Genomic DNA, 24,448 nt, shown 5'->3' on the forward strand with positions numbered 1-24,448 from the left:
TGAACCGACCTGTTCCTGGACGTGGGTAAAGAAGACCCCAACGCGCGTTTCGCACCAATGGCTTCCTCGGGGGGCGTTAAGTCAGGGTAGAGACTGACCAGCTTAAATACCCAGTAATGTATACAGTTCCGGCTGCTGATGGCGCCGCAATGACCGGAAACACAGGAGTCAGCGTCCTACGTCACACGTTCACGCCCACCTCTGACGCGTCAGTAGGGCGTGCCTGAAAATGCGACGCGTACCGGACAGGTATCCATGGCAACCAAGCCATGCTGGCCAGGAGAAGCGCACTCCGCCGGACGGTGAGATGTGAGATATTGTAAGAAGGAAAAAAAAATTTTCGCCAGCAAGTAGATCTATCGGATATAGGACGACAAAACTAAGGGTATACATAAAGTAAAGTGCACATACCTGAAAGAGTGAACAAGTGAAAAGTGAAAAGGCGTGAACCGTGCACTAAAGTAACTGGAAAAAAGGAAAAAAAGGAAGAGAAAAAGCAAAACATGATAAATAAGTGAGCAAAGAAAATATTGCATAATACGTTGCATTTAAAAAGTGCTTATATAGAAATATTTATAGGCTTGAATGATGATGTGTAACCTGGCTTACGGAGCGGTTTATGACGTTTAAATAAACCGTATGGTCTGAATTATGTGAGAAAATCGTGCTTGAATCCCGGGCCAAGCGAGTATTCCCCTCCCCGTTAGTGAGTGCTATCTTACAACGGGCAGATATACTCTTCGTGTTGTCATTATCATGTTATCACCTTTGGCTTCCTTTTTGTGTCTTTATTACCGTATTTTTCGGACTACAAGACGCACTTTCCCCCCCCCAAAAAAGGGAGGAAAATGGGGGGTGCGTCTAATAGTCGCAATGCAGGCTTACCGTGGCGGCAGAGGTGCGGCGGCAGAGGTGTGGCAGCAGAGGTACAGAGATGAGGAGGCGCAGTGAGCGGGGTCCCTTTTCCCGGTGCGGTGATGCAGCAGCCCGGTAAGGCAGCAGAGGCGGGTGAATCCTGATGTTATCGGTGGGCGCGGCCATCTTCCTGAGGCCGCGCGTTCGCAGATGGAGCTCTGCTGCCCGGGGCTTCAGGAAAATGGCCGCGGGATGCCGCGCGTGCGCAGATGGGGATCGCGGCCGCCATTTTCCTGAAGCCCCGGGCAGCAGAGCTCCATCTGCGAACGCGCGGCCTCAGGAAGATGGCCACGCCCACCGATATCAACAGGATTCACCCGGCTCTGCTGCCTTACCGAGCTGCTGCATCACCTCACCGGGACTTTGGACTCTGTATACTCCATCCTTTTGCTTCCCAGGATGGGTGCAGCAAGGTTCAGGAAGGATCTCGTGGGCACATGGACTGGAGATGATGGAGGTAGTGGTGTACATTGTGAAGCGAGTATTCCACAGGCGCTCAGATGTCTGAGTCCTTGCCGCTTCCCGGCGCTCCTCAGCACCGCATGGCACGGCCGGCTCTCCGCCTCCAGCAGGGCTCGCAGCAGTACAGAGGCGCTTTTCCCGCAGTGTCCGGTCATGGCGGCTGTGTCTCGGTAGCGGAGCTCCTCACTTATTACCGGCTTCTGAAATAATTATTGCGCTGAGGAGCACCGGGAAGCGGCAAGGACTCAGACATATGAGCTCCTGTGGAATACTCGCTTCACAATGTACACCACTACCTCCATCATCTCCAGTCCATGTGCCCACGAGATCCTTCCATCACCTCACCGGGGAAAGGGACCCCTCTCACGCCATACCTCTCACTGTGCCTCCTCATCCCAGCACCTCTGTCGGTAACCACTGCTGCCACCCTCCCATGGACACCAGGCCGTGGCGTCGCCCACCTAAGCAGGAAGGGACCCTGCTCAGGTGCACGCCATACCGCATCACCCCACCTCTGCCGCCACCATGCCTCCTGTGACCCTGCTCTGCCACCACCAGCCCTCAGGTAAGATACTGTAAATTCGGACAATAAGACGGACCCCCATCTTATAAAAAATCTTTTTTTCTGCAATTTTCACCCCAAATTTGGGGTGCGCCTTATGGTCCGGTGCGTCTTATAGTCCGAAAAATACGGTAATAAACAACGTCTTTTTGTACTATATACATTTATTGTTTTTTATTCGTCTATACATTGGACCTCACAGTTCGTTTTTTTTTCTCTCCTTGTTACAGCTTCATTAAATAGTTCACGCAAAACGCCAGTGTCAACGTCGACAGCAAAGAAGCGACTCCGGGATGCTGGCCTTCAGGGCAGAGTGGCAAAGAAAAAGCCATATCTGAGATTGGCTTTGACATGACATTTTTTGATCGCTTTTTATTCCGATTTTTGTTAGGCAGAATGAACAAAAAACAGCAATTCCTGAATTTCTTTTGGGGGGACGTTTATACCGTTCCCCGTTTGGTAAAATGGATAAAGCAGTTTTATTCTTCGGGTCAGTACGATTACATTTATTTTTTTTTTATGTTTTGGCGCTTTTATACAATAAAAACTATTTTATAGATAAAATAATTATTTTTGCATCGCTTTATTCTGAGGGCTATAACTTTTTAATTTTTTCGCTGATGACGCTGTATGGCAGCTCACTTTTTGCGGGACAAGATGACGTTTTCAGCGGTACCATGGTTATTTATATCCGTCTTTTTGATCGCGTGTTATTCCACTTTTTGTTCGGCGGTATGATAAAGCATTGTTTTTTGCCTTGTTTTTTATCTATTTTTTTTTACGGTGCTCATTGAAGGCGTTAACTAGCGGGACAGTTTTATAGGTCGGGTCATTATGGACGCAGCAATACTATATATGTGTACTTTTACTGTTTTTTTTTTTTATTATTTACATAAAGAAATGTACCATATTTTTCGGACTATACGCACCGGACCATAAGACGCACCCCAAATTTTCAGAATAGAAATAAGGAAAAAAAAATGTTTCAAATGGGGGTATGTCTTACAGTCCGAATTCAGCTTACCAGTGAAGGGATCGGCACAGGTGGAGGAGTGGTCACAGGAGTCTTTCGGTGGTCCAGGCTGGTGCGTTGGCCTCCAGGAAATCACATCCCAGGCTGGTGCGGTGCTTTGTGCTTGGGCAGGGGTGGAGGCTCTGTGCTCCGGGGTAGTGGCTGTGCTCCGAGGCAGGGGCTGGGCTCCGGGGAAGGGGCTGGGCTCCAGAATAGTGGCTGTGCTCCGGGGCAGGGACTGTGCTGCGGGCAGTGGCTGTGCTGCGGGACTGTGGCAGCGGCTCTTGGGCTCCGACGGCATTTCGTCAAAGCCCGAAGGCCCCCCGCTCATCCATTAATGGCATGTTTCGGTGGCCTCTGGGAACATGGGCGCCAGGAAAATAGCCGCCGTCGTAGCCCCCACGGAGCCCAGAGAGCCGCTGCCACAGCCCCGCAGCACAACCACTGCCCGCAGCACAGCCCCTACCCGCAGCACAGCCACAGCCGCACCAGCATGGGAAGGGAGGCTGCATCGGGACCGCCGCCGCTGCCACTGCTGCATGATTTGCAAGTATATTGCAACTATAAGACGCATCCCCATTTTCCCCTAACATTTTTGGGGAAAAAAGTGCGTCTTGTAGTCCGAAAAATACGGTATTTATTGGGACATCATTGAACAGTATAGTGTCAGATCACTGATCTGACACTTTGCAGAGCACTGACAGGCACTGCAGGGAGGCTTCCCGGTGCCTGCTCTCAGCAGGCACTTGCAAGCCACCTCCTGCAGGACCTGGAAGGATCCCCACGGCCATTTTGGATCCGGGGCCTGCAGGGAGGAGGATGGAGGAGACACTCGGAGCAATGCAATCACCTCGTGTTGCTTCGAGGGTCTCAGGGAAGCACGCAGGGAGCCCCCTCCCTGCGCGATGCTTCCCTATGCCGACGGAAACCTGCGATCATGTTTGATCACAGTGTGCCGGGGGTTAATGTGCCGAGGGCGGTCTGTGACCATTCCTGGCACATAGTGCCAGATGTCAGCTGTGATAGTCAGCTGACACCCGGCCGCACTCCCCTCATGAGCGTGGCTCATCGGTGATGACATACTATCCAGTCAGTGGTCATATGGGCCCATACCACCTCGACGGGATAGTACGTCTAATGTCAGAAAGGGGATAAGGAAATTATTATTTACTGCCCTCCATTCCCATATGCGTGAAATGCAATGAATAATCATTCCCTTTAGTAGAGAGCACACGTGAATGCCTGGCGACTGCGGCTAACAGCATGTCCGTTATTAAAGGACAATGAATACTCACTGCTCGCCACGCACATAGTCCCAGCGTGGGACCCATCTCCTGCAGGTGTGAATAAATGTATATTACAGCCACTAACCACGCACAGCTTAGAGATGTATCATGGGACATCCTGTTTGAAGTTACTCGGTTTACAGTGAAACTCTGTTGTTATTGTACAGAAATTTACACTTGGCCTCACTGCACATTTAATGTTGTCGACCATAAAAGTGAAGTTTGGCCAGAAAGACTGGACCTGGTCTTGTAGGGACCATATGAGCACATTCAGCAGCACAGGAGGGAGAGAAGGTAGATTCATCCGATAAGATATCAGGGATCTAGGAAGCCAACAGCATCATTACCCTCCGCTTTCTCTTACAGGACCGTCATAATATTTTTCTTCAAGTGATTTTCTAACTTTTCAGCACATTCTACGTACGCTGTCATTTGGCTTTGTAGTTTACAGATCTGGGCAGGTAACAGCGTATCCTAATCCCAGGGGGTAGGTGGATCCTCCAGGTTGTAAGTTCTATAGAAAAGGGCTTTCAATGACCAAAGCTATTTGAACAATTTTGGGTGGAGGAGAATGTTGTGGTCTAGAGGCAAAATGGTGATCATGGTAATACAGCCGGACTACACCACCGATAAAGCAGCCACAGCCGGTGACTGAGAAGAATCTGTGACTTCTCTGTATTTAGTGGTCACTACTCACCTGGGTAGTCATATGTAGGAATCTTCTCTTTACACCGCTTATCACCCCTCACATATGTCTCTGCAGTATTAATATGGGTCAGATCTTCACCCTGAAACAAATATTGTAAAAGTCACAGACAGATGGAGAAGTCCCATCTATGATCAGCTCTAATCCTGCCATCTCCACCGTTCTCATTACACAAGTATAAAACATATAATACTGGTGGATAAAACAAGACTGAGCACAAGACCTTCACAGCCGTCTACACATCATAGGGGAGATCTCCTGACACCTTCTCTCCATCTACCTGATAATCCTGAGGAACATTGGGATCTTCTTGGTTACAGTCCTGTGGAAGAAGAGGACGGGGACATCTCTCTGGTGTGGTCCTCTTACTGGATAGATCTGGAGGAAACACATACAGGGACTGAATTCATTCTTTACATATAGATAATTATAGGCCAAGTGTATTTAGTCCTGTCTATTACCTGGAGATGTGAGGGGCTGGGGAACCACCATCATGACGTCCTTGTACAGATCTTTGTGTCCTTCTAAATACTCCCACTCCTCCATGGAGAAATAGACGGAGACATCCTGACACCTTATGGGAACCTGACACATACAATAATACTGTCATCCCCCGATCCCTTCACAGCATCTATAATATAATGCTAGGAGCTTCACTCTGTCCAAGGACTTTATAGACTGTGCAAGCACGACGCACCTGTGCAGTCTGGACCCCACAGAATGATGCATCCGGCAGTAGTGTAGCTACAGGGGGGACAAAGGGGGCCATCGCCCCGGGCCATCGCCCCGGGCCTGGAGCTCAGAGGGGGCCCACCCGGAGCTACGCTACTGTAACTGTATTGGTGTCCACAGCGCGCCCATACAGTTACATTCTGAGGCAAAGCAGGGAGAATCGATATCCCTGCTCTGCCACCCGGTCGCTATGGGCCCCTGAGCAGGCAGGCCCCTGGCCTGTCATCGCAGGGTCAGCTGTATCAGCATCTAGCTGATGCAGCTGACCACATTGATGAGGGAAGGAGCGCTACGCTCCTTCTCCCATCATCCCCTGTCAGCGTCTGACGTCACCGAAGCTGACAATGACAAGGGGGCGTGATGACGTCACTGTCCGGCACCCACGGTCCGGAGATGAGAGGTAGCAGCGCAGGAACCAGTAAGAAGAGAGGTGAGTATTTATTGTTTTTCTTTATGGGGGCTGCCTTATATTACTGGGTCTACCTGTTGGGGGGTGCTGCCTTATACTGTAGTACAGAGTCTGCTTGTGGGGGGTGCTGCCTTATACTACAGAGTCTGCCTGTGGGGGGGTGCTGCCTTCTACTGCAGAGTCTGCCTGTGAGGGGGTGCTGCCTTCTACTGCAGAGTCTGCCTGTGGGGGGCTGCCTTATACTACAGAGTCTGCCTATGGGGGCTGCCTTATGCTATAGAGACAGAATGGGGGCGCAGAATGGGTACAGCACATGACAGAATGGGGGCGCAGGATGGGAGCAGCACATGACAGAATGGGGTTGCAGAATTGGAGTAGCACATACCAGGATGGGGGTCAGCACATACCAGAATTGGGAGCAGGGAGCAGCGCAAGAACCAGGAAGAGGAGAGGTGAGGATTTATTGTTTTTCTTTATGGGGCTGCCTTATATTACTACCCTTCTACCTGTTGGAGGGTGCTGCCTTCTACTACAGTCTGCCTGTGGGGGGGTGCTGCCTTATAATACAGGGTCTGCCTGTGGGGGGGTGCTGCCTTATACTGCAGAGTCTGCCTATGGGGGCTGCGTTATACTACAGAGTTTACCTATGGGGGCTGCCTTATGCTATAGAGACAGAATGGGGAGGAGAATGGGTGCAGAACATGACAGAATGGGGTTGCAGAATTGGAGTTGCACATACCAGGATGGAGTCAGCACATACCAGAATTGGGGCACAGGATGGGAGCACATGACAGGATGAGGGCAGAAGAAAGAGAGTAGCACTTGAAAAATTGAAGGAGCACAAAACAGGATGAGGGCGCAGGATGGGGGCTGCACATGACAGGAAGGGGGCGTAAGATGGTAGCACATGACAAGATTAGGGCGCAGGATGGAAGCAGCACATACCAGGATGAAGACCATATATCAATATAAATGCTCGCCACCTGGGCGTAGAACGGGTTCAATAGCTAGTTACTCTATAATGTCCCAGCATTCCCAGCAGTGTCACCTCTCTAGTCAGCAGCTCAATCATCTTGTAGGTGAGTTCAAGGATCTTCTTGTCATTGATGTTCTCATGTATGAGGGGGTAAGGTGGAGGCCCTGTGATTGGGCTCAGGGGTCTTCCGCATCCCTCAGACACAGGGTCCTGACAGCGCTCACTAGAGGTCTTCACTACTGTGTAATCCTGGTTATGGAGAGACACATGAATAAATCTCACTACAGACATTTCCAGAGTCCTCACCCCTCCAGTTCTGTCCATCTGTTATTCCCATAGATAAGAATGATGTAATGTGACATCATCAGAATCTCTCACCTCTCCAGTAAGCCGGAAGAGGATCTCTAGGGTGAGGTGTAATATCCTCTCCGCCATCTTGTCTCTGTCCATATCAATGATTGATGGGTAAATCAGGAACATTTTCTTTTGTAGAAGATCTTCACTGAGAGGATCCGATATTGTAGAGATCTGAATGAGAAGAAGATGAGATAATGTAACATCATAAAATCCTGTGTAATAATACAATTACTGGAGATAATAAGGGAAACATATGAGGAGATTTATTATTTTACAGTATTTAGTTTTCTTCTTTACATCTACTAATAAAACCTATATATTTAGGCCACAGACAACAAGCAGTTTCTTCCTCGGAGTCGGCAGCTGAATACGTTCCTCATAGACTCATCTTCCATAACATAGATGTACACCGCAGGGACGGCACAGGTGCAGGTATAACAAAATCCCCGGCAGTTTAACCACTTGCTGCTGTCAAAAGCAAACAAAGCATGTAAGAACAGGGTGGGACTGGCCTGGGGGGATATCGGTAAAATCCCTAGTGGGCTCCTGATGAGAGAGTGAGACATCTCCATTCCCTGACAGCTCCTGCAGTGAGCATCGCGTCCTTCTTAGGCGTGTGGCGCTGGCAGCAGGATATCCTCTGAGGGTAGGTCTATGGCTGCTTCACTCTCCGGCTCCTCTTCTCATGCTGTATACGATGTATTTTATATGGGAGACTTTGCAGACTTCTTGAAATTCATTGCTCTGGGGGTGGAGATTAGCGATGTTGGAGGTGGAGCTTACCATTTAGTAACCACTACTCTATGTGCAGGATGCATCGTGGTGGAATGAAGACAGGATCGAATGAGGTAATTAAGCAATAATGGGACTTCATGTTTAGAACGTGTTTGTGCTGTGTTTATTCTGTACTGTATTTTTTTGTGTTAACTGGACTTGTTTCATGTGTGCTGCTTGTGTGCATGGTACTAGTGTGACGTGTGTGCATGGTGCTTGTGTGACGTGTGCGCATGGTGCTTGTGTGACGTGTGCGCATGGTGCTTGTGTGACGTGTGCGCATGGTGCTTGTGTGACGTGTGCGCATGGTGCTTGTGTGACGTGTGCGCATGGTGCTTGTGTGACGTGTGCGCATGGTGCTTGTGTGACGTGTGCGCATGGTGCTTGTGTGACGTGTGCGCATGGTGTTGTGTGATGTGTGTGCATGGTGCTTGTGTGACGTGTGTGCATGGTGCTGTGTGACGTGTGTTCAACAGACGGTGGCATTATGGACGCAGTCAACATACTGCGCGGGCACCCGGCCAAAAAAACCCTGGACGGGACCTGCATGTGCACAGTCATGTGGATGGATTCTGCCTCAGTGTAGGAGCGCTGTGATGGAGTAGGCCTGCAACGGGGACAAGGGGTCTCCTCTACATCTAGAGCAGTGTTTCCCAAACTCCAGTCATCGTGGTCCCCAACACATCATGTTTTTAGAATCTCCTTAGGATTTCACAGGGGACAGAACCTGTGGCCATTTCTGGTGCATTAATAATAGTTCCATCATCGGCGCAATACTAAGGGAATCCTGAAAACATGAGGTGTCGGGGGCGTGAGGACTGGAGTTTGGGAAACACTGCTCTAGAGGAAAGAAGGTTTCATCATAATCACTAATGAAGATTCTTTACTGTAAGAGCAGCGAGACTAAGAAACTCTCGGCCACATGATGTTGTAATGGTCGATTCACTACTAAAATTCATATGGGGGCCTGAATGTCGCTCCTGAAAAATATTATATTACAGGTTACGTGCACTAGATTCTATGATGTGATGTTGATCCAGGGAACTGGTCCGATTGCCGTATGTGTGGTCGGGAGAAATTTCTCCCCTAATATGGAGCTAGTAGTGTATGCCCCAGGGGTTTGCCTTCCTGTGGATCAACATCTTAGGCCGGAATCACACTAAATGTATGAAAAATCGGTCCGAGTTTCCCTGCCGAGAGTCGCAGGAGTGTAATCCGAGTGTAATGCGAGTACAATCTGATTTTCCCACCTAGCATCCGATTAGATTATAATGCGATATGAACATGAGCTTTTACATACAGCAATTCTCTATGTCATTTACACATCGTTTTCAAAGGAAATATTAATGAAACACACACACACACACACACACACACACATACAGTATATGTATGTATGTGTATATATATATATATATATATATATATATATATATATATATATATATATATATATATATATATATATATATATATATATATATATATATATATATATATATATATTAGAAAGATAAGAAGAAAAGCTGGCAATTCATGTGCCACGTACAGTAATATCACAGCATGACAGTTTAGAATAGAATAGATATAAACACATAGAATATATAGATATATACAGTATATATGTCAGTGACACACATCTATCTATGTATATACAGCTCTAGCAAAAATTAAGAGACCACTGCAAAATGTTCAGTTTGTCTGATTTTTCTCTTTATAGGTATATTTTTGAGTAAAATGTAAATTGTTCTTTCATTCTATAAACTACTGACAACATGTCTCCGAAGTTCCAAGCAATACATTTTGTATTCATTTTCTGAAAATGAGAAATGGTAAAAATAACAAAAAATGCATTGCTTGCAGACCTCAAATAATGCAAAAAAAAAACAAGTTCATAATCATTTAGAAACAACAATATTAGTGTTTTAACGCAGGAAGAGTCCAGAAATCAATATTTGGTGGAATAACCATGATTTTTAATAACAGCTTTCATGCGTCTTGGAATGCTTTCCACCAGTCTTTCACACTGCTTTTGGGTGACCTTATACCACTCCTGGTACAAAAATGTAATCAGTTCTTCTTTGTTTGATGGCTTGTGACTATCAATCTTCCTCTTGATTACATTCCAAAGGTATTCAATGGGGTTCAGATCTGGAGATTGGGCTGGCCATGACAGGGATTTGATGTGGTGGTTCTTCATCCACACCTTGATTGACCTAGCTGTGTGGCATGGCACATTGTCCTGCTGGAAAACCAGTCCTCAGAGGTGGGAAACATTGCCTGAGCAGAAGGAATCAACCGCTTTTCCAGGATAACCTTGTAAGTGGCTTGATTCATATGTCCGTCGCAAAGAACAACCTACCCAATTCCAGCCTTGCTGAAGCTTCCTCAGATCATCACCTCCTCCAAATTTCACAATGGGTGCAAAAACACTGTGGCTTGCACACCTCTCCAGGTCTCCGTCTAACCATTAGATGACCAGGTGTTTGGCAAAACTGAAAATTAGACTCATCAGAGAAGATTACCTTGCTCCAGTCTTCTATGGTCCAATCCTTGTGGTCTTTGGCAAACTTCAGCCTGGCTCTCCTTTGCTTCTCATTGATGAATGGCTTTTTACTAGCTTTACATGATTTGAGGCCTTCATCTAGGAGCCTGTTACGAATTGTTCTTGCCATGCACTTCACCATGGCTGCCATTTGCCATTCCTTTGGTAGGTCACTTTATGTCATCCTGCGGTTGCTGAGTGACATTCGAATAAGGTGACGGTCATCCCTGTCAGTGGAAAGTCGTTTTCGCCCTCTGCCGGTCTGTAGCTTTGTTGTCCCCAATGTCTGCTGCTTGACCTTGTTGTAATGGACTGCTGTATTAAAAATTTTAAGGATGGAGGCAACATGATGCTCACTGTGTCCCTCTGCTAGTAAAGCCATAATTGAGCCCTTCTTTTCCTCACTTAATACTTTTCTTTTCAACTTCCTATTACTTTTGGGATATTACTGGCACTTGTTTTGCTATTCAGCTTGTCCTATTGCAAGAGGATTGTTAACACCACAGCAGGTTTTTTATACTTGCCTTCATTAAATAAGATTTGGTTCAGGTGATGACCTAATCAGAAGCACATTAAGTAGAATGAGGTGTACTCTGCTTGGAATTCAACTGACACTGGAATGGAATGGCTATTAGACATGTAGAGAAACTGATTTTTATAAAACTCTGCAGTGGTCTCTTAATTTTTTCCAGAGCTGTATATTATATAGATAGATAGGTAGAAGAAAAGCTGGCAATTCATGTGCCGTGTACTGTAAAATCACTGCAGGATAGAAGAGATGGATTACATACAGTAAATACGTATAGAATAGGTAGATATATAGATGTCAGTGACAAATACAATTAGCACAGTGGGTGTGAAAATTACTGTACATGTATTTAATTAGGGAAAAAATGGCGTGGCCTCCTGCTCAATTTTCGTAACCAGCACCCTGAAACAAATATTGTAAAAGTCACAGACAGATGGAGAAGTCACATCTATGATCAGCTCTAACCCTGCCATCTCCACCGTTCTCATTACACAAATATAAAACATATAATACTGGATAACACTGGATCTCATCTTCACCCGCCTCTGCTCCCTATCTAAGCTCTCTAACTCACCTCTTCCACTCTCTGACCACAACCTTCTCACATTCTCTTCCCTCTCCACTCCTTGTCTACAATCCCCACCCCACAAACTTGCACACCCTCGCAGAAATCTTAAACACCTTGATCTACACTCACTTTCTGAATCCCTCCTCCCTCTCACAGACATAAGCTCCCTACACAATGCGGATGACGCCGCAGCTCTATACAACACCACAATAGCTGTAGCCTTGGAATCGGTTGCCCCTCTCACACATACCAAGGCTCACAAAATCAACAGACAGCCCTGGCACACCCGCCTGACCAAAGAACTGAAGCGAGCTTCCAGGGCTGCAGAGTGGAGATGGAAAAGATCCCACTCCAACGAGCACTTCATCGCATTCAAACAGTCCCTCACTACTTTCAAGACCACACTCGCCACAGCAAATCAAACCTACTTCTCATCTCTTATTTCCTCCCTGTCCCACAACCCCAAACAGTTATTCAACACCTTCAATTCTCTCCTCCGCCCCCCAGTGCCTCCTCCCTCCCCACTCATCTCTGCTGAAGACTTTGCCTCATTTTTCAAGCAGAAGATTGAGAACATCAGAGACAGTTTCAGTCGACAACCACCAGAACCCTTCCTCCCAACTATCCAGCCCTCCACCTCCAAAACCAACTTCTCCACCATTACAGAAGACAGACTCTCCACTCTACTCTCAAGATCGCATCTCACCACCTGTGCACTTGATCCGATCCCATCCCACTTCATCCCAAACCTTGCCACAGTCTTCATCCCAACCCTAACCCATCTCTTCAACCTATCACTAACAACTGGTGTTTTCCCCTCAAGCTTTAAACATGCCTCAATCACACCTATACTCAAAAAGCCCTCTCTTGACCCATCCTCTGTATCTAGCTATCGCCCTATATCACTTCTCCCCTATGCCTCAAAACTACTGGAACAACAAGTCCATCTTGAACTGTCCTCCCATCTATCTTCCTGCTCCCTCTTCGACCGCTTTCAATCTGGCTTCCGGTCACACCACTCCACTGAAACTGCCCTAACTAAGGTCACCAATGACCTATTAACCGCCAAGAGCAAGCGGCACTACTCTATCCTCCTCTTCCTGGACCTGTCCTCTGCCTTTGACACAGTAGACCATTCCCTGTTGCTGCAGACCCTCTCATCCCTTGGCATCACAGACTTGGCCCTATCCTGGATCTCGTCATACCTAACTGACCGGACATTCAGCGTCTCCCACTCACACACCACCTCTTCACCTCGCCCCCTATCTGTCGGAGTCCCGCAAGGTTCAGTTCTTGGGCCCCTGCTCTTCTCCATTTACACCTTTGGCCTGGGACAGCTCATAGAATCTCACGGCCTTCAGTATCACCTCTATGCTGATGACACACAGATCTACATCTCTGGACCAGATATCACCACCCTTCTAGCCAGAATCCCTCAATGTCTATCCGCTATTTCATCCTTCTTCTCCGCTAGATTTCTAAAACTTAACATGGACAAAACAGAATTCATCGTCTTTCCCCCATCTCACACGACCTCCCCAACGAACCTATCCATTACAGTAAACGGCTGCCCACTCTCCCCAGTCCCACAAGCCCGCTGTCTTGGGGTAATCCTTGACACTGATCTCTCCTTCAAACCACATATCCAAACCCTTTCCACTTCCTGCCGCCTCCAACTCAAAAATATTTCACGGATCCGTACATTCCTAAACCAAGAATCTGCAAAAACCCTAGTCCATGCCCTCATCATCTCCCGCCTCGACTACTGTAACCTCCTGCTCTGTGGCCTCCCCTCTAACACTCTCGCACCCCTCCAATTTATTCTAAACTCTGCTGCCCGACTAATCCACCTGTCCCCCCGCTATTCCCCAGCCTCTCCCCTCTGTCAATCCCTTCACTGGCTACCCATTACCCAGAGACTCCAGTACAAAAGCCTAACCATGACATACAAAGCCATCCACACCCTGTCTTCTCCATACATCTGTGACCTCGTCTCCCGGTACTTTCCTGCACGCAACCTCCGATCCTCACAAGATCTCCTTCTCTACTCCCCTCTTATCTCCTCTTCACACAATCGCATACAAGATTTCTCTCGTGCATCCCCCCTACTCTGGAACTCTCTACCACAACATATCAGACTCTCGCCTACCATCAAAACCTTCAAAAAGAACCTGAAGACCCACCTCTTCCGACAAGCCTACAACCTGCAGTAACCACCAATCGACCAAACCGCTGCACGACCAGCTCTATCCTCACCTACTGTATCCTCACCCATCCCTTGTAGATTGTGAGCCCTCGCGGGCAGGGTCCTCTCTCCTCCTGTTCCAGTTGTGACTTGTATTGTTCAAGATTATTGTACTTGTTTTTATTATGTACACCCCTCCTCACATGTAAAGCGTTATGGAAAAAAATGGCACAATAATAATAATAATAATAATACTGATGGATAAAACAAGATTGGGCACAAGACCTTCACAGCAGTCAACACATCATAGGGGAGAACTCCTGACTCCTTCTCTCCATCTACCTGATGATCCTGAGGGACATTGGGATCTTCTTGTTTACAGTCCTGTGGAAGAAGAGGACGGGGACATCTCTCTGGTGTGGTCCTCTTACTGGATAGATCTGGAGGAAACACATACAGGGACTGAATTAATTCTTTACATGCAGATAATTATAGGCCGTGTGTATTTAGTCCTGTCTATTACCTGGTGATGTGAGGGGCTGGGGAACCTTGATCATGATGTCCTTGTACACATCTTTGTGTCCTTCTAAATACTCCCACTCCTCCATGGACAAATAGACGGCGACATCCTGACACCTTATAAGAACCTGACACATACAATAATACCATCATCCCCGATCCCTTCACAGCATCTATAATATAATGCTAGGAGCGTTACCCTGTCTGAAGCCTTTATAGCAAGCACAAGTACGACACGCCGGTGCAGTCTGGACCCCACAGAGTGACGTATCCGGCAGTAGCGTAGCTACCGTGGGGGCAAAGGAGGCCATCGCCCCGGGCCCGGTGCTCATAGGGGGCCCACCCGGAGCTACGCTACTGTAACTGTATTGGCTTGCACAGTGCGCCAATACAGTTACATTCTGAGGCAGAGCAGGGAGAATCGATTTCCCTGCTCTGCCACCCGGCCGCTATGGGCCCCTGAGCAAGCGGACCCCCCGCCTGTCATTGCAGGGTCAACTGTATCAGCATCTTAGCTGATACAGCTGACCGCATTGATGAGGGAAGGAGCGCTACGCTTCTTCTCCCATCATCCCCCTGTCAGCGTCTGACGTCACCGACGCTGACACTGACAAGGGGGCGTGATGACATCACTTTCCGGCACCACGGTCCGGAGGTGAGCGGGAGCAGCGCAAGAACCAGGAAGAAGAGAGGTGAGTATTTATTTATTGTTTTTCTTTATGGGGGCTGTCTTATATTACCGGGTGTACCTGTTGGGGGGTGCTGCCTTATACTACAGAGTCTGCCTGTGGGGGGTGCTGCCTTATACTACGGCGTCTGCCTGTGGGGGGTGCTGCCTTATACTACGGCGTCTGCCTGTGGGGGGTGCTGCCTTATAACACAGTGTCTACCTGTGAGGGGGTGCTGCCTTATAACAAAGGGTCTGCCTGTTGGGGGTGGTGCTGCCTTATAGTACAGTCTGCCTGTGAGGAGTGCTGCCTAATACTACAGGGTCGGCCCGTGGGGGGGTGCTGCCTTATAATACAAGGTCCGCCTCTGTGGGGGTGCTGCCTTATACTAGAGTCTGCTTGTGGGGGGGGGTGCTGCCTTTTACTGCAGTCTTCCTGTGAGGGGGTGCTGCCTTATACTACAGAGTCTGACTGTCGGGGGCTGCCTTATACTACAGAGTCTACCTATGGGGGCTGCCTTATGCTATAGAGACAGAATGATGCAGAATGGGTGCAGCACATGACAGAATGGGGGTGCAGGATGGGAACAGCACATGACAGAATGGGGTCGCAGAATTGGAGTAGCACATACCAGGATGGGGTCAGCACATACCAAAATTGGTGCGCAGGATGGGAGCACATGACAGGATGAGGGCACTGGAAGAGAGTAGCAAATGACAAGAAGGAGGCACACAAAACAGGATCACGGCGCAAGATGGGGGCCGCACATGACAGGAAGGGGGTGCAAGATGGTGGCTGCACATGATAGGAAGGGGGCGTAAGATGGTAGCAGCACATGACAAGATTAGGGTGCAGGATGGAAGCAGCACATACCAAGATGGAGACCATATACCAATATAAATGCTCGACACCTGGGCCTAAAATGGGTTCAATAGCTAGTTACTCTATAATGTCCCAGCATTCCCAGCAGTGTCACCTCTCTAGTCAGCAGCTCAATCATCTTGTAGGTGAGTTCTAGGATCTTTTGGTCATTGATGTCCTCATGTATCAGAGGGTGAGATTGAGGCTCCGTGGTTGGGCTCAGGGGTCTTCCCCATCCCTCAGACACAGGGTCCTGACAGTGCTCCTTAGAGGTCTTCTTCACTACTGCGTAATCCTGGTTATGGAGAGACATTAATAAATCTCACTACAGACATTTCCAGAGTCCTCGTCACCTATCCAGTTCTGTCCATCTGTTATTCCCATAGAAAAGAATGATGTAATGTGACGTCATCAGAATCTCTTACCTCTCCAGTAAGCCGGAAGAGGATCTCTAGGGTGAGGTGTAATCTCCTCTCCACCATCTTGTCTCTGTCCATATCCATCTGTGATGGATAAATCATGAAAATTTTCTTATGTAGAAGATCTTCACTAAGAGGATCAGATATTGTAGAGACCTGAATGAGAAGATGAGCCGATGTAACATCATAAAAATCCTCTGTAATAACACAATTACTGGAGATAATAAGGGAAACATATGAGATTTATTATTTTACAATATTTAGTTTTCTTCTTTACATCTACTAATAAAACCTATATATTTTAGGCCACAGACAACAAGCAGTTTCTTCCTCGGAGTCGGCAGCTGAATACGTTCCTCATAGACTCATCTTCCATAATGCTAATTCTCGTCTCAATTACCGACACTGAAATCAGCACCAGAAAACATAGATGTACACCGCATGGACGGCACAGGTGCAGGTATAACAAAAACCCCGGCAGTTTAACTGCCTGCTGCTGTCAAAAGCAAACATGGCATCTAAGAACAGGGTCGGACTGGACTGGCGGGATATCGGTAAAATCCCTAGTGGGCTCTCTTGGTTAGACCATCATTTATTTTTCAACAGGACAATGACAGAAAACAAAAATAAAAAACACACAAAAAAAAGAAAGCCTTCAAAAAGTTGGTACAAGAAGTTGAAGCCAAAAGAAAAGAAAACCATAAAAAACTTTGTACACAACCAAAAAACTTAAAATTTTGATACAGAAGGAAAAAACTTTAACCCCTTTCTGACATATGACGTACTATCCCGTCGAGGTGGGGTGGGCCCGTATGACCACCAACGGGATAGTACGTCATACACGATCGGCCGCGCTCACGGGGGGAGCGCGGCCGATCGCGGCCGGGTGTCAGCTGCCTATCGCAGCTGACATCCGGCACTATGTGCCAGGAGCGGTCACGGACCGCCCCCGGCACATTAACCCCCGGCACACCGCGATCAAATATGATCGCGGTGTGCCGGCGGTATAGGGAAGCATCGTGCAGGGAGGGGGCTCCCTGCAGGCTTCCCTGAGACCCCCGGAGCAACGCGATGTGATCGCGTTGCTCCGAGGGTCTCCTACGTCCTTCCTCGCTGCAGGTCCCGGATCCAAGATGGCCGCGGCATCCGGGTCCTGCAGGGAGGGAGGTGGCTTACCGAGTGCCTGCTCAGAGCAGGCGCTGGTAAGCCTGCAGCCCTGCACAGCAGATCGCCGATCTGACAGAGTGCTGTGCACACTGTCAGATCACCGATCTGTAATGTCCCCCCCTGGGACAAAGTAAAAAAAAATAATTTCCACTTGTGTAAAAAAAAAAAAAAAAAAAAATCCTAAATAAAGAAAAAAAAAATATATATATTATTCCCATAAACACATTTCTTTATCTAAATAAAAAAAACAAACAATAAAAGTACACATGTTTAGTATCGCCGCGTCCGTAACGACCCGACCTATAAAACTGTCCCACTAGTTAACCCCTTCAGTAAACACCGTAAGAAAAAAAAAACAAGGCAAAAAACAACGCTTTATTACCATACCGCGGAAGAAAAAGTGGAATAACACGCGATCAAAAAGACAGATATAAATAACCATGATACCGCTGAAAGCGTCATCTTGTTCCGCAAAAAACAAGCCGCCATACAGCATCATCAGCAAAAAATAAAAAAGTTATAGTCCTGAGAATAAAGCGATACCAAAATAATTATTTTTTCTGTAAAATAGTTTTTATTGTATAAAAGCACCAAAACATAAAAAAATGATATAAATGAGGTATCGCTTTAATCGTACTGACCCGACGAATAAAACTGCTTTATCAATTTTACCAAACGCGGAACGGTATAAACGCCTCCCCCAAAAGAAATTCATGAATAGCTGGTTTTTGATCATTCTGCCTCACAAAAATCGGAATAAAAAGCGATCAAAAAATGTCACGTGCCCGAAAATGTTACCAATAAAAAAGTCAACTCGTCCCGCAAAAAACAAGACCTCACATGACTCTGTGGACTCAAATATGGAAAAAAAATATTTTTTGCAATAAAAAGCGTCTTTCAGTGTGTGACGGCTGCCAATCATAAAAATCCACTAAATAACCCGCTATAAAAGTAAATCAAACCCCCCTTCATCACCCCCTTAGTTAGGGAAAAATAAAAAAAAAATGTATTTATTTCCACTTTCCCATTAGGGCTAGGGTTAGGGTTAGGGCTAGGGTTATGGCTAGGGTTATTGATAGGGTTATTGCTAGGGTTAGGGCTAGGGTTGGGGCTAGGGTTAGGGCTAGGGTTGGGGCTAAAGTTACAGGTTACAGGCTACAGTTAGGGTCGGGGCTAAAGTTAGGGTTAGGATTACATTTATGGTTGGGATTAGGGTTGGGATTAGAATTAGGGGTGTGTCAGGGTTAGTGGTGTGGTTAGGGTTACTGTTGGGATTAGGGTAAGGGGTGTGTTTGGATTAGGGTATCAGTTATAATTGGGGGGTTTCCACTGTTTAGGCACATCAGGGGCTCTCCAAACGGGACATGGCATCCGATCTCAATTCCAGCCAATTCTGCGTTGAAAAAGTAGAACAGTGCTCCTTCCCTTCAGAGCTCTCCCGTGTGCCCAAACAGGGGTTTACCCCAACATATGGGGTATCAGCGTACTCAGGACAAATTGGACAACAACTTTTGGGGTCCAATTTCTCCTGTTACCCTTGGGAAAATACAAAACTGGGGGCTAAAAAATAAGTTTTGTGGGAAAAAAAGGATTTTTTATTTTCACGGCTCTGCGTTGTAAACTGTAGTGAAACACTTGGGGGTTCAAAGTTCTCACAACACATCTAGATAAGTTCCTTGGGAGGTCTAGTTTCCAATATGGGGTCACTTGAGGGGGGTTTGTACTGTTTGGGTACATCAGGGGCTCTGCAAATGCAACGTGACGCCTGCAGACCAATCCATTTAAGTCTGCATTCCAAATGGCGCTCCTTCCCTTCCGAGCTCTGTCATGCGCCCAAACAGTGGTTCCCCCCCACATATGGGGTATCAGCGTACTCAGGACAAATTGGACAACAACTTTTGGGGTCCAATTTATACTGATACCCTTGTGAAAATACAAAACTGGGGGCTAAAAAATCATTTTTGTGAAAAAAAAAAGAATTTTTATTTTCACGGCTCTGCGTTATAAACTGTCGTGAAAAACTTGGGGGTTCAAAGCTCTCAAAACACATCTAGATAAGTTCCTTAGGGGGTCTACTTTCCAAAATGGTGTCACTTGTGGGGGTTTTTCATGTTTAGGCACATCAGGGGCTCTCCAAACGCAACATGGCGTCCCATCTTAATTCCAGTCAATTTTGCATTGAAAAGTAAAATGGCGCTCCTTCCCTTCCGAGCTCTGCCCTGCGCCCAAACAATGGTTTATGCTCACATATGGGGTATCAGCGTACTCAGGATAAATTGCACAACAATTTTTGGGGTCCAATTTCTCCTCTTACCCTTGGGAAAATAAAAAATTGGGGGCGAAAAGATCATTTTTGTGAAAAAATATGATTTTTTATTTTACGGCTCTGCATTATAAACTTCTGTGAAGCACTTGTTGGGTCAAAGTGCTCACCACACATCTAGATAAGTTCCTTAGGGGGTCTACTTTCCAAAATGGTGTCACTTGTGGGGGTTTCAATGTTTAGGCACATCAGGGGCTCTCCAAATGCAACATGGCGTCCCATCTCAATTCCAGTCAATTTTGCATTGAAAAGTCAAATGGCGCTCCTTTCCTTCCGAGCTCTGCCATGCGTCCAAACAGTGGTTTACCCCCACATATGGGGTATCTTCGTACTCAGGACAAATTGTACAACAACTTTTGGGGTCTATTTTCTCCTGATACCCTTGGTAAAATAAAACAAATTGGAGCTGAAATAAATTTTGTGTGAAAAAAAGTTAAATGTTCATTTTTATTTAAACATTCCAAAAATTCCTGTGAAACACCTGAAGGGTTAATAAACTTCTTGAAAGTGGTTTTGAGTACCTTGAGGGGTGCAGTTTTTAGAATGGTGTCACACTTGGGTATTTTCTATCATATAGACCCCTCAAAATGACTTCAAATGAGATGTGGTCCCTAAAAAAAAATGGTGTTGTAAAAATGAGAAATTTCTGGTCAACTTTTAACCCTTATAACTCCCTAACAAAAAAACATTTTGGTTCCAAAATTGTGCTGATGTAAAGTAGACATGTGGGAAATGTTACTTATTAAGTATTTTCCATGACATATGTCTGTGATTTAAGGGCATAAAAATTCAAAGTTGGAAAATTGCAAAATTTTCGCCAAATATTCGTTTTTTTCACAAATAAACGCAAGTTATATCGAAGAAATTTTACCACTATCATGAAGTACAATATGTCACGAGAAAACAATGTCAGAATCGCCAAGATCCGTTGAAGCATTCCAGAGTTATAACCTCATAAAGGGACAGTGGTCAGAATTGTAAAAATTGGCCCGGTCATTAACGTGCAAACCACCCTTGGGGGTGAAGGGGTTAAAAAGTAAAGAGACAGAAGGAAAAACTTCAAAGAATAAAAAGTTAAAACGGCTTTCCTTATACTTTGTCTGTGCTCAAACGCAGTCATACACACACACTTCCCCTTTCTTATGCTGCTGTATCCAAAGTCACTAAAATCACGTATCTGAAAACAAGTAGCTCACAGCAAAAATGATAGATACCACTTAGTTTCACTTCTTCAAAAATTGCTACACTATAGCTAGCACTACTCAGAATGCAGAAACAGGAAACTTTGCAAAAACAGATGTGACAGTGTGATTTACAATGGATATATCTTTGCTAGTAGCAGAGGAGAAGCGTGGAGAAGGAAAAAAAAACAAAAAACTTCTCTTTACAATTGTATGCACTTAAAGCAACAGTACACGACATGAACCAAAACAGATACAGACGTCCGGGAGAACCAATGCCCTCTTTATTATTCTGTGACACGTGCAGGCCGTTCTGGGAACAGACAACCATCAATCGCACTGGGCACACATATGCCCGGGCCGCCTGAGTGAGGAGCACAACAAGCAGGAATTCTACCACCCTCCGGTCCTGTCGTCCTGACTGCCTCGCCGGCTAAGGGAATCTGTGGCAGCCCTCTAAGCTATCACCATCTGAGCCTGAAACATCGGACTACCTGTCCCGGGACCACCTGTCCCTCCTGCTGCATGGGAATCTGTGATAGCTTATCGAGTGATTTGACCTCCTGCTGTCTGTTACCCAGCAACCACAAACAAAGCAGTCACTGTTCCAGCTTTTCTCCCGGATCTCACACAAACATGGAACACAAACACGGCACACAGCAGACACCTTGACTTATATCCCAGGGTTTGGATACGGGCTTGGACTTTTTACACTACCTGGGAATGCGGTGGTGACCACACCAGGCTGGCTAAAAGTATAGACCTGAACTGGGCACAGGGGACATTCAGGTAAGATGACAACATTTTCTTACCTTACTCTGATGGAGCTGCAGTCTCCGTCCCGTGAGCCAAGGCAGCGGCTGGCATCCTCGTCCTTCCGGTCAGCAAGGTCCCCATGCATTTCTCCCACTGCCCCGCATGTAGGCGCCAGATGTTATGGAAATTTGGTTTGGGATGAATCTATCCCTGTCTGTGCTGCGGCCTTTCCCAATTATCAGATCAGATATGTTGAGCGTTCAAGAAAGAATGACTGGCACGAAAGTGACAGGATAACATTCTATCCAGATCTGCTGGTTTATTCTTTGATACATAGTTTTATAGATGCGTATAAAAAGGGGTGGTTAGTAAATTAACATACAATTTAGCTATTATTTCATTGGCTGAGTACATAATATACTTTGACTGAGTACATGGCATATTCTGACTAAAGTCTACCTAGTAACTAGCTGATTTAGCACTCTTAGAAGTAGCTGTCACCTTTATCCTGCATTTCGGCAAGATTTTAGGCATTAGTTCAGGACATCTGGCCTAAGTTCCTGTTTTTTAGGTGTCTGGAAAGTACCAAGGACCCATCTGGCCTATGGTCATGTGGTCATGTGGTCAAGTTGAGCAACTGATTATAAACTAGTTGGGTATATAGATGTATATTTGCTTTTATGTGAGTATATATGATTATAAAGGAGTATACATGCAAGTGGGATCTATATGATATATATATTTCTATCACAGGCTCTTGCTGAGAGAGTGATACATCTCCATTCCTTGACAGCTCCTGCAGTGAGCACCGGGTCCTTCTTAGGCGTGTGGCGCTAGCAGCAGGATATCCTCTGAGGGTAGATCTATGGCTGCTTCACTCTCCGGCTCCTCTTCTCATGCTGTATACGACGTATTTAATATGGGAGACTTTGCAGACTTCTTGAAATTCATTGCCCTGGGGGCGGAGATTAGTGATGTTGGAGGCGGAGCTTACCATTTAGTTCCCACTACTCTATGTGCAGGATGCATCGTGGTGGAATGGAGACAGGATCGGATGAGGTAATTAAGCAATAATAAGACTTCATGTTTAGAATGTCTTTGTGCTGTGTTTATTCTGTAATGTATTTTTTGTGTTAACTGCACTTGTTTCATGTGTGCTGCTTTACTGTGTGCATGGTGCTTGTGTGACGTGTGTGTGATAGAAATATATATATCATGTAGATCTCACTTGCATGTATACTCATATATACTCACAGCTAATATATACACATTATAATCAATGGCTTAAAATGGCTGACATAAACTGATATAAGCCAGATAGACTGTATGGGGTTTTCCAGGCAAAAGCAGAGATGTATTAAGTGATGATCAGATGTCTCAACTTTGTCCTAGATGCAGAAAGATGGAGAGAGCTACATTTTAGTTGTTTAATCAGCATTCATATGTGCATTAATCACAATATTCCATATATATTTAGATGACCAATAACAGAGGAGCTAGACAATATGCTAATTAACTAACCACCTCTAACCACCTCCTTTCTATATGCGATTATAAAACTATGTATGTACAATAAATCATCAGTATTGATGGAATGTTATTGTCACAATGTTGAGCAGTCTCATTCCTTGAGCGCTCAAAATACTCAGTCTTATTGTAAACGGCCGCAGCACACACAGCGATAGATTTATCCAAACCAAATTTACATAACATTTGTACATGGTGCTTGTGTGACGAGTGTGCATGGTGCTTGTGTGACGAGTGTGCATGGTGCTTGTGTGACAAGTGTGCATGGTGCTTGTGTGGCAAGTGTACGCATGGTGCTTGTGTGACGAGTGTGCATGGTGTGTGATGCAGCGGTATGACCATACACAGTGAAATGGCAGTGACCCAAACAAGTTCAAACAAAACGTTCACGTACACGTAAGACAGCACAAGACGCAGGGTGTCAGTCTCTCTGGTTCCTTTAGCCTCTGTGTTGCTCCACACAGAGAGAGCTCTGCAGACAACTGTCCTGTCTGCTTCCAAGAACACACTGACACACCTCCACCACTACTACAGGGCTTTTTTAATCAGTCACTGCTTCACTATTCTAATTACAGCCACACCTGTGTCTGTAATACGCCCTCATGGCCTCACTACGCTTCCATGCACATTCTGGAGAGCACATACAGCGCCCCCTAGCTGTACCAGGGGTCACTGCCTCACATATCCTCCCCCCTGTTCATACCTGTGGGGATGAACATTTGTTACCCAGTAAGGGCGAAAGACAGGGCATCAGTATGCCCCCGACATCCCCGCTCGCTACATTAAGAAACTAAAGTAGGGACCGGAACCATCGATCAACGCACGCATCCCTCCCCTTTACGTTTCTCCTCCATATTTCATTATGGGACCACCCACCCAGATCTCCATTGCAGAAGCCAAACCCTCTTTTCTGATTAACCGCAGATGTGGGCCAATTTTTGGGTGGTCTTTACTTTGTTTACTTTAGGTTCACTAACCCCACGGGTCATCCTGTCACCTAAGTATCTGC

General features: G+C 46.3%; 1 protein-coding gene across 2 annotated transcripts in view; it reads right to left on the reverse strand.

The window, feature by feature from the left end:
• The window catches only part of LOC143767993 (uncharacterized), a 277,579-nt gene that overhangs the window by 139,181 nt on the left and 113,950 nt on the right, over positions 1-24,448 (reverse strand). For both annotated transcript variants that reach the window (XM_077256594.1, XM_077256595.1), the window contains exons 7-10: positions 16,182-16,361; positions 14,542-14,665; positions 14,304-14,458; positions 7,439-7,588 (exon numbers count right to left, since the gene is read on the reverse strand). In XM_077256594.1, coding sequence (XP_077112709.1) covers positions 7,439-7,588; positions 14,304-14,458; positions 14,542-14,665; positions 16,182-16,361 — 609 coding nt within the window. The remainder of the gene's footprint in view (positions 1-7,438; positions 7,589-14,303; positions 14,459-14,541; positions 14,666-16,181; positions 16,362-24,448) is intronic.

Source organism: Ranitomeya variabilis, chromosome 4 (genome assembly GCF_051348905.1).
Source record: "Ranitomeya variabilis isolate aRanVar5 chromosome 4, aRanVar5.hap1, whole genome shotgun sequence".
Classification (NCBI taxonomy): Eukaryota; Metazoa; Chordata; class Amphibia; order Anura; family Dendrobatidae; genus Ranitomeya; species Ranitomeya variabilis.